Source organism: Octopus bimaculoides, chromosome 10, assembly GCF_046866305.1.
Source record: "Octopus bimaculoides isolate indiv1 chromosome 10, ASM4686630v1, whole genome shotgun sequence".
Lineage (NCBI taxonomy): Eukaryota > Metazoa > Mollusca > Cephalopoda > Octopoda > Octopodidae > Octopus > Octopus bimaculoides.
Window position 1 is genome coordinate 80582773 of NC_142937.1, and position 12207 is coordinate 80594979.

The 12207-nt window shown below is 35.3% G+C and overlaps 1 protein-coding gene and 1 long non-coding RNA gene across 2 annotated transcripts in view; one reads left to right on the plus strand and one right to left on the minus strand.

Annotated features, from left to right (window-relative positions):
* The window catches only part of LOC149133784 (uncharacterized), a 9989-nt gene extending 9486 nt beyond the window's left edge, over nucleotides 1–503 (plus strand). The window contains exon 2 of the long non-coding RNA XR_016243304.1: nucleotides 349–503. This is a non-coding gene — a long non-coding RNA (uncharacterized LOC149133784). The remainder of the gene's footprint in view (nucleotides 1–348) is intronic.
* Nucleotides 504–6596: 6093 nt separating this feature from the next.
* The window catches only part of LOC106883344 (T-box transcription factor T homolog 2), a gene marked incomplete at its 5' end in the record, with an annotated part of 85560 nt that continues 79949 nt past the window's right edge, over nucleotides 6597–12207 (minus strand). Inside the window, one exon of the mRNA XM_089358258.1 lies at nucleotides 6597–10862. Coding sequence (XP_089214384.1) covers nucleotides 10492–10862 — 371 coding nt within the window. The remainder of the gene's footprint in view (nucleotides 10863–12207) is intronic.

A 12207-nucleotide genomic window follows, 5' to 3' on the forward strand; every position in this document is an offset into this window, starting at 1 on the left:
GAATCAAAAGAAGGTGTATAAAGTGTCACATCAATGTGTGTGTGCGTGCGTGTGTATGTAATACATACGTGCATACATTCATACAAACATATATATATGTATGTATGTACACAGAGAAAAATGGACGAAGCTGAGTATATATAAACACATATGTTTGTAGGGAGTGACAGTAAGCATTTTCTCACTTTTTTGTTTCACTTTTTTCCCCAAATTTTTTTTTGTTCTCCGTTCTCGTGAGATCAAATTTCAGTCGAAATATTATGTTGAATTTCTTTTTAATTTCTGTCCAAACTGGTAACTTGTCATAACGGGTTATAAAACCATCTACCTGGTACATGTTTCTATTAGATTTCAGACGGAAAATTGAAAGCACCAATCTTAAGAATGTGTGAGGGTTTATTTGGTACAATTACTTTATGGAGGCGACCGAAGAAAACCATGAGCTCAGCCAACAGAAAATGATCATTTGATTTCAACATGGAATAAATGATATTTGTACACTTCCTTTTCTGTTTGTTTTATATTTGTAGCCTTTTAATGATCGCTTTTATTCAATAGAACCACAGCAGCATTGTGTTAAAGGGGCAAATATATCTTAAGGGGGAAGCCTGAAGTCTTTCGCTTTTCTGTTTTTTTATTTTTTCTGATAAAGATTCTCGGGTTAAAAATGTAAACGTTACAAACACTACGTCTCTCTTTCTTTCTCTCTCTCTCTCTCTCTCTCTCTCTCTCTCTCTCTCTCTCTCTCTCTCTCTCTCTTTCTCTCTCCACATACGCACGCATATGTATATATATATATAGAGAGAGAGAGAAAGAGCGAGTGAATGAGAGAGGGATGTACATATACACACATCTATATATATATATATATATATATATATATATATATATATATATATATGTATGTATGTATGCGTGTATGTATGTATACATACATACATACATACATACATACATGCATACACACACACACACACACACATACATATATATATATACATATTGGGTTGGCCAAAAAGTCTGTTCGGTTTTTGTCTACATTAAACTTCAAGCACTCTAATAAGTAGCTAACTTGAGCCTGCCTCTTGTGCATGCGCACTCGTTAGATATTCGAGACTAGTTTGACACGAACTTGCGACGAGACAGATTGTATTTTGTGTGATTGGAATTGCACTGAAAATTAAAAAAATAAAAGAAACCTTTTCGATGTCTCATGCATTTTTTCTTTGTTTGTTTGTTTGTTTGTTTTTCAAAGCAAGAAAGCAGTGAAAAAATTGGTGGAAGATATGTGCTGTGTACTGAGAGGATGATGATGTTGAACGTGTGTGTCAGAAATGGTTTTCAATATTTAGATCTGAAAATTTTGGGGTTCAAATTTGTTTTTGTTATATAATTGTTGTGTGGGCGTTTGGTGGACTCAAAAGTCACTCTTTCGAAAACATCTAGAATTTCAATCAGAAAAAGTTGACCTCATCCATAATACTATTCTTTAATGAACACAAAAGAGCAAGACCTGGAAATGCAATTATAATTTTTACTGAAGAAAGTCAAAAAACAACATCTAGTTTTTCAGTTAAAACCTTGACCAATTCAAATGCAAAAATTCTTTTTTCTTTCTCTTCTTTTTCCTCCTCACCTTAAAAGGCCATTAAGTACTAAACAAACAAGTCTAACCATACAAAAGCCACACCTCTTTACCTCCCCCTCCTTATCAAAAAAAATTTTCTTCTTTTTTCTTCCTTGCTTAGCAAACCCCAGAAAATTCTTTATAAAAAGGCCAAGAAATCTAAATTCGAACCATTTTTTGATATGTCCGATAAATGAAGAAAGCGCTAAAAATGTAAATAAGATGTAATAATATAAAAAAATATATATATAATCATCCAACATTCTGACTATCTTATTATTCTATATATATATATTGGGTTGGCAACTAAGTTCCCGCAGTTTTTAAAAATTTTGGAATTTATTGCGTTTTTAAATTTTGGAATCTATTTTTTTCGAGAATTCTATTTTTGAGTAATTTTGGAATCTATTTTTTTTTCGAGTTAATTTTAGTTAATTTTTGTTTATTTTCAGATCATTAAAATGGAATGTCAAGTTAAGAAAAACGAGCATTTTCGACAACTCCTTCTTTTTGCTTTTAATCAAGGTTCTAAGGCCGCAAGCGTTGCTCGCGACATTTGTGCTGTGAATGGGGAGGGTGCCACAGCTGAAAGAACCGCTCGTGTTTGGTATGCCAAGTTCAAAAATGGAAATTTTAGCCTCAATGACGCACCTCGTTCTGGCCGTCCAGTTGAGTTCAATGAAGAGCGATTAAACCAACTTTTGCACAAAAATTCTCGTCAAACGACAAAGGAACTGGCAGAGAAAATGGAATGCCCCACACTGCTATAAAGAAGTATCTTCACTCGATGGGAAAAGTTCAGAAGTATGGAGCATGGGTTCCGCATGCTTTAAGTGATAACAACAAAAATCAACGAGCCACAATCTCCGCTGGTCTGCTTGCTCGTCACCGCTCAACTCATGGACACAAGCAACGATTTCTCTACCGAATCGTTACTGGAGACGAAAAATGGTGCCTGTACATCAATATGAAGCAGCGTAAAGAATGGCTTAGCCCCGGTAAACAAGCGACACCGCGCGTGAAACAAGATCTTCATCCGCGTAAAACGATGTTGTGCGTATGGTGGGACTGGGCAGGGATTATCCATTACAAATTGCTTGAACGGAACCAAACGGTCAACGCGGAGCTCTATGTTCAACAGATGAAACGACTCAACACGGCTATTCAAGAGAAAAGACCTAATCGGCAGCATAGAGTTCTTCTTGCTGCACGACAACGCCCTCCCTCATATCGCCAATATGATCAAGGAAGCCATTCAAACGCATGGTTGGGAAATGCTGACACACCCGCCGTACTCTCCTGATTTGGCACCGATGGATTTCCACTTCTTTTGATCTTTCAAATGCTATGCGTGGAGTTTCGTTCAATACTGATGCAGAATTGAGAGCTTGGTTGGATCAATTTTTCGAGTCGAAATCGGGTGATTTCTACCAACGAGGTATTGAAAATCTTGTTGAACGTTGGGAACTTTTGAAAAATTTAAATTTAAAAAAACGGCGGGAACTTAGTTGCCAATCCAATATATATATAAATAAATATATATATATATATATATATATATATATATATATATATATACACACACATACACATGCACATATCGGTACAGGACGTCACCAACGGTTCAAACAACATGGAATACGTAAACAACGAGAAAATAATGGAAAACAGGACAAGTAACACAGAGAAAAGACCCTTCATCAGTTGTCGGCTATCTATCTATCTACTCCTCATTTCGAGCATTCAGCGACAAAATATATGTGTGTATGTATGCATATATATACGCACACATATTAATGTTTATTTTGAAGTGTAGTTATATACAAAAACAGTATACTCAAATGAATTATAGGGTCACTCAACGCGTTTGAGTATCTTCATGTTTATGGAGGCAGGCGCTATTTGTTGGTATTTGCTCAGGTTCTTTGGGCAACCCTTCGAGCAGTGTTCCAGTCAGTCTCCATCTCTGCGAGATACTTCCTCATCCGCCCTGACCCTGTGACATGTGGTCAACATGAGCCGTCATGCTAACCAAATCCTCAAGAAGAGAAAACTACACGCCGGATCTAACTTGGGAAATCGAGCCACATGACCAAACAGTCTGAGTTGGTTCTCCCGAATCATCCAAGTAACAGGATGCACTCCAGTTTCTAAGTAGAGTCGTTAGTTGAATACAAAATCTGACCAATGGTAACCAATAGTTCTACAAAGCGAATTAGTATTAAAGGAGTCCAAGCGGTTCCTGAGGGTCCTGGACAATCTCCACGTCCCGCAATTATAGATTAAGATAGGGAGGACCAGAAAGAATACTCTCTCTCTCTCTCTCTCTCTAACAGAAACATGCGCGTGCGCGCGGATTCGGCATATTCGTCGAAAACGTATTGAGTGGAAATGAAATTGATCGAAAGCATATTGGTCTATATACACAGGAAGATATGTTTGTAGAACAGAAGAGAAATACATGAAAACTGAATTCATCTTTATACAACTGTTTCTAGTTTTAAAATAAGAACAAAATAATTTTGAAATGAAATATTTTTTTCATTTATTTTCAGGGTTTCTGTCATTTTTATAAGAAAATAAATAGAAACAGAAATACATCGTTAAAGTCTAATCTGAAAGGAAAAAAAATTCATTAAGGTGTCTGCATATGACGCCATGATGATCTGCGTGTTGTGTCTTGACCAGGAAACGATCCACTCATATTACAAACTGATTTGTAGGATGGTGTACAATATTCAAAGCCGTAGTTTGCGCATTCGCAAACGGAAGTAGATGTCGACGGAAGTGTGTAAGGATTAGAGGAAGTCCACAGATAAAGCATAGCACAGATTTGGTTGGAAGAAATATTGCTCCCTGTCCCCCACCGCTCACATACTGTATTGTTCTTTTGTGGAGAGCATGCTGCGCCCACTGGTTGGAAGATGCGGCCACTTTTCTGGAACATTCGATCTTGATAGATCTTTTAAACAATTTATTGTAATTTTATAATCAGAAGAAAATATTTTTCAAATGGAATATATTTTTAATTTTCCAAATAATAATCATTGCATTTTTTAAATTTATGTTTTTAATTATGTCTTTGAAAAATATAATTTTCACCTTTTCTTATATGAATGTTTTCGATCACGTTGTCTCTCGGTCAATATTCTTACGATCAATATGTTTTCGACTTATGGTTCTTAAATCAATATATATGTATGTATGTGCGTTCGAATATATGCATATAAATATCTGTCTATGTGCATATTTGTATGTATGTATGTATGTATGTATGTGTGTGTGTATGCATGTATGCATGTATATATATATATATATATATATATATATATATATATATATATATATATAAAACATACATATTAGAGGGATGACCACTAAGTGGACATCCATTATGCTATATGTAGACCCCATATGGTCTGACCACTAAGAAAAGATTGTTCTCAAGAAAATTCAGCAAACGCGTTTGCTGAATTTTCTTGAGAACAATCTTATATGTATCTTCAGATTTTTAAATATGCTAGGCCACTGGTTTTAAATTGATATTAATCAAATTAATAATAAATTTTCACCCTTATTATTTAAATTTATATATATATGTATATATATATATGTATATTTATGTGTATATATATATATATATATATATATATATATATATATATATATATATATATACATACATATACATACATACATACATACATACATACATACATACATACATACATGCAGGCATGCTTTCTCAACTTGCTTGCCCGCAACGTTATCACAAAGTCATGTGTGTGTCTCTCTTACTTTGAATTCGTGAATTCTTTAAATCTTTGGTTATTTTGTACCATAAGCACATAATATTCTATAAAAAGTCATTCGTGCATGAACAATATTCTATTAACAAATACACACAAATTTATGCAATATTTTAACAACAAACTTTTCAATATTGTTACATACAGGAATATCCTTGTCTATTTTCATATAATATTCCGCATACATACATACATACATACATACACATAAATATACATATACAAATACACACACACATATGTATCAATATACAGGCAACCTATATCGTTTCGGCTTACGTCTTGTTTGACTTTACATCGGTTTTCTGGTTTAAAAAAAAAATTTTTATGGTAACATTAAATATTTCAACTTAAAGCGGTCAATCCAACTTTACGTCGGTCTTAGTGAAAGCATTTAAAAAAAACACACCTAAAAACTAATACTAAAGTAGAAAATCTAATGAAATACATGTGAAAATATTTACAAATCATTTATTAAAACAGATATAAGCTAATAAATTGTTTTACAATGTTTTATCCTTGTCACACCAAAAGTTCAAGTAAAGATGCGTGTCTTGGAAATAGTTAGCAACATAAGTTGAGGTATGCGTGTATATGTATTTATATAAACTCTACGGATGCTATGGAATGCATGGAAATTCCTGATGTATATCCAGCGCCAATGTATAATGACATTAGGTAGTCAATAACTGTGGACGAGCTTTGCATGACATCCTACAAGGTTTTTACCCGAATCTTATTTAACTTATAAATACATATGCATTCATACATCGAATGATATATATATATATATATATATATATATATATATATATATATATATATATATATATATATATATATACCAACAGGGTCACTACTACTACTACAACCAACAAAAAATGCCCCCACGTGGACTATTAACACCAGTAAGGAACAATTATGAACTGTTCATTTAATTTCATTTTTTTAAATATGTATTTTTGATAAGGTTCGTTTTTACAAGAACCGAAACATGTTAAAAATATCTCTGACAAAATTTTAAATTAAAATTCATTTTTTATATATTGGCGTTTTCAAACTTCTTTTTTATAAATATATATATATATATATATATATATATATATATATATATATATATATATATATATATATATATATATATATATATATATAGATAGATAGATAGATATAGTCGATAAGAAAATGGAGGAAAAATAACAATAAGTGTTTTTTGCGCTAGGAAACCATTATATATATTTTCTTCAGCATGGTACACAGAAACAATCGTAAACTCACTCTCACTCTCACCTTTCTTAACTAATTAGATAATGGTTTCCTAGCGCAAAAGAGACACTTCTTATTGTTATTTTCTCTCCATTTTCTTATCGTCTATATAAATTAAACTACGGTTTACCCGCCAAATTACCTGCTACCGCATACCTTTTACCAAGGACTATACCTACTGAGGTAATTACCAGGCGTGCTTTTGAATATATCTATCCCTTACAGGCTTTAAACACCTCTAACTTATACCTGCACAAGACACACACACACGCACGCACACGCACACACACACACACACACACACACACATACACATATAAATATATAAACTTACAGAGTAGCAATTTTATAGTGAGTATTGGCAAGTTTAATACCTCGAAATGACAATGTCATTTCATCCTAGACAGGAATTCTCTCGGACTGCCCGACGCCGTAAACTTTCCAACACACACACACACATACACACAAACATATATATATACAGTGGCAGACTGGCCAGGTTGCCAGCTTGCCCGATGGCAAGTGGGCCCCTGCGCCATTAGAATCCATATATGGGGGCCCGTGTTAGTATCTAAGGGGCCCATCCCCTCAAGTTTGAGAATTTTTTATTCACTCCTGGAAGAATGCATTAATTATTTCAACCTGGCTGTGTTTGTAGACAGTTCGAAAGAATACTTTTAAGAAAAAAAAATTAAATGATAACAATGTAGTTGCGGGTGGCAACCAATATTTTTAGACCCAGTCCGCCACTATATATATATATATATATATATATATATATATATATGAAAGATTACGATAGACAAGTTTATATCATTAGTTCCTATGTCCGTGCATAGATAAAAAAAAGATTTTACATCAACACAGTCGTGACTTCATTATAACAATGTTTGAAAGGAAAGCTGTGCCATATATACGCACACAAAAATATTCATTCGTATATGTATATATGCATATTCATATGTGTGTGTATATATACACACACACATATATATATATATATATATATATATATATATATATATGTGTGTGTGTGTGTGTGTGTGTGTGTGTGTGTGCATGCATGTATGTATGTATAAACAGGAGAATAAGCTCGTATATGTCATTGAAACCTTTGTCAATTGTATGAGAGAGGTTTATGCAAATGAAATAATTTGCTTCAACCACAGATCGAACTCTGATCATGGATTCTCAGCATCCATCAAAGAAATCACCTCAGTCTTTGCAGTAATCACCATTTTAACCAACGGAATTGTTCCATGTTTTTGTTTTGAGTTTTTAATGGTGACAGTCAAGAGCGTTTTAGATTTTCCGATAAGGCCAGTAGCAGCATTCCTCGTAGCATTTGCAGTAGTAGTAGTAGTAGTAGTAGCAGCAGCAGCAATAGTAGCAACGCCTATTGCTATAGTTGACGGCGCTTGTGGCCAAAGTTTGTTTATTATTTTCATTTTTTGCTTTTATTTATTGTTCTTATTTGTCGTCGTTGCTTTTGGCGTGGATGTATTTCTTATTGAAATTATTGTTGTTGTTGTTGTTGTTGTTGAAGTTTCTTTCTCCCTTTCTCTTTCTCCTTTTCTCTCTCATGTATTTTCTACACACTATCCTCCAGTCTTCTTCCCCAACCCTTTATATTTTTATTTAGTTTTTGTTTTTTTTGTTTTTTTTTACTTTTCTTTACAATTTTAAATTTTCTTCAGTTATTTCATAAATATCAATTCGGTAAAACAAAACAAACAAAAAAAACATTTTCCCAGAGAATTTTTGGTAAATATCCGAATAGTTTGGTACCATGGCCAACACACACACACACACACACACACACACACACACACACACACACACACACACACACACACACACACGTAGGTTTAGGTGCGATGCAGATTTACCGCAGTACACTGTGAACACTGAATATTAAATGAGCGCTTCTAAAGCTTGCAGTTCAGAGTTCAAATTATTCCGTCGTTATATCACGAGGAAGAAATACTTCAGGATGACTTTCGTTGGTGTTTCATGCGGAGTAGGGGTGGGGGAGGGGATATTTGCCAACGTGACTTCCCTCGGCATCTCATAGAGAAGAACGCTCTTGGATGACTTCTCTTAGAATATATCAAAGAGAAGAATGTCGACCAGGCTGACTTGCACAACAAATTGTCTTTGGCTTTCTTTTCTTTGTTAGCGCCTTCGTACCGCTAAACATGGTTGTTTTCATTCGTTTTAGCACCCGTTCCTTGTACATAAACCCCACCCAGTTCCTATCCATCAGGTTTTTCTGCAATTGTAAGGTTGTAGTGTTAGAGTTTTGTTCTTTTGCCAAAATATATGGAGAAATACATTGCAAATAAGAAGTGTCGATTATTGTTTTAGTGGTGGGGGGAATCCCCAGCAATTTGTACAATATATCTTAGATAGGAATGAAACTTCAAAATCAGCTGCTTCATTTGGTGCCAGCTCATTTGTTAATCCATAATTCTATAATTCTATTAATCCATAATTAATAGATTCTTAATTACCAAAGACTGCAATATTTGTAATATCTGAACCCCTTTCTAAAAATTCCTTTATTCTTTTGAAAAAAAAAATCGTTAATAAATTATTGGGGGACGTAACTAAATGTTGAAAGACATTTAGTCCGGGATTTTTTGTACAGAGACCAAGAAGCGTGAAGCAACGTAGGATGTTGCTGTTTTTATTTTTTTTCTTGAAGAATTAAGGTGTAAGGAAGTAAAGAGATTGTAAGCAGAGAAAAAAAAAAAGAAAAAAAAACAAAAAGGAAATCCGGTGCAGATTGTGACTCCATTATTATCAGTTTAAATAAATCATGATACAATGGGCCTACATGTATGTATGTATGTATGTATGTATGTATGTATGTATGTATGTATGTATGTATGTATGTGTGTATGTATGTATTTATCCAAACTGAGGGAGTGGAACAGGTAAAATGTACGCTACATATGTTTCTTAACTAGCTGAAACTGATGATGCAATTGTTCAGAGTTGTTAAGAGTTCATTGCATAACTATTCCAGCGTGAGATTCAGCTAGTTAAGAAACATATGTAGCGCACACTTAACCTGCTCCATTCCCGCCATTTAGAGTTTTAGTCGCATTTTTAGCAGCATTTGTTGCTAACAGTGAGCTTTATAGGAATTATCAGCTTATCGAATTTCTTCCCAACTTCGATGAGAGAAAAAGTGTGTAACTCGCGATATTAATAAATTGTTCTTGTATCTTTTCGTATTCTCTCCACTTTTTGATCTCTATACCAGCCGCTTACTGCTTGAAACTTACAAACTTCTTACACTCGGATCCCCGGGTTACACACACACACACACACACACGCACATGAAGACTGAGGAAACGGAATATCAATGAATTGGCCTCAAATTGGCGAATGGTATCGATTCGTTTCCTTGCCACAACTGTTAGCAGTAATAAACTCTATTGTAAAACCTTGCTCCCTCTCTGATGAAAAACAGTTCCAACAAGTTATGGATTTGCTCTTTCCACGAAGATTACTTTCAAAAGAAACATATTATTATTTCTACTGTTACTACTACTCCTTCTCCCACTACAGCTACCAGTTGTTTACAAACACCTCAACTAACGCAGAAACAGTAAATCGATAAGAAGCAAGACTAAATTGATGAGGGTAGCAGCAAGAGAGAGAGAGAGGTAGAGAGAGAGGGAGAAGAGGAAAGGAAACTGAAGGAATCCTCCCAATTTAGTTTTTCAGTGTTTCTTTACAATTTTTTGTCTGTTGTTTCCAAATTGAAAATCAGTAATTTCATAAAGATGTCGGCATATGACCCCACGATGATCTGCCTGTTGTGTCGCGGCCAGGAAATGATCCACTCATATCACAAGTCGATTCGTATGATGGTTGTACAGTGTTCATAGCCGTGGTTTGCACATTCGGAACGGAAGTAGATGTCGACGGAAGTGTGTAAGGATTAGAGGAAGTTCGCAGATAAGGCATAGCACAGCTTTGGTTGGAAGAAATATTGCTCATTGGGCCTCCAACCCACATACTATACTGTCCTTGTGTGGCAGAAGCATTAGTGGAGAGCATGCTGTGGCCACTGGTTGGAAGATGGGGCCAGTTCTCTGGAAGATTCAACATAGGGAGGTTTGATGTGACATCTCTCGAGTAACCGCCTAAATAGACAAACAAAAGGAAAAAAAAACTAAATAAAATAATAAACCAACAGCAACAAAAATAAAATTAGAAAAATTTCTCATGTTAAAATCTGTTATCTGTTATTTCTTTCAGGGATTTGAGTGCGGCCATGCTGGGGCACTGCCTTGAAGAAATTTTAGCCGGATGTATCGACCCCGGTACTTATTTCTTTCTTTTACCAAGTCTGATATTTGTAGTATTGGGCCCCTATTAACGAACCGCTAGGTTACGGGGAAGAAAACACACCAACACCGTCGTCAGGCGGTGGTGGGGGACAAGCACAGACACAAAGACACGCATATACATACACTTATACGACAGGATTCTTTCAGTTTCCGTCTACGAAATCTACTCAGGATGCTTTGCTTGTCCTGGGGCTATGGAAGATATTTGTCCAAGGAGCCACGAAGTGAGATTGAACCCAGAACCATATGGTTGGGAAGCAAGCTTTTGGACTCCACAGACACGCCAAAATTTTATTGAAATTTAAAATATTTGTGCTTCTATGTGTGTGTGTGTGTGTGTGTGTGTGTGTGTGTGTGTGTGTGTGTGTGTGTGTGTGTCTTTTAGGAGTTATTTGTGTGCGCTTGTTTGCCTGTACGTGTGTATTTGCGTGAGAGTGCGTGTGATTGCATGTGTGCTTAAGTATACATACATACATACATACTACATACATACATACATACATACAAATAGATTGATAGATAGATAGATAGATAGATAGATAGATAGATAGATAGATAGATAGATAGATATACATATATATTTATACATGTATATACATATATACGTTTGTACGTACACGTGTGTATATGCGTTTGTGAGAGAAGGAGAGAAAGCAAAACAGTGAAAGAGAGAGAGAAAGAAAAATTAAGAGAGAGAGAGAGAGAGAGAGCGACAGACAGACTAAAGGGGAGATGTGTGTTTTTGTTGTTTTATGGTGAGATGAAAGCAAAATAGGATCGGGTTAAGTAAAAAGCATCAAAAAGGGTGAATGAAAGAAATGGATGAATGGAGAAGGAAGACCTCCCACGCTTCAACAGGGTCGGCCGATTTCTTCAAATATTTTACTGTGGCTCCGCTGCGACACATACACACACGCACCACCACCACCACCACCACCACCGCTACCGCCCTCATCACCGCCGCCGCCGCCACCACCCAGTCACTAACAAGTGAGCACGAACATACACACCGACCAGTTACAGACAGGTAAATGCGTACACACACACACACACTCACTCACACATACACATACACAGCAGTCAGTTACAAACATACACACGCGCGCTCACACACATACACACACCAGCCAGTTACAGA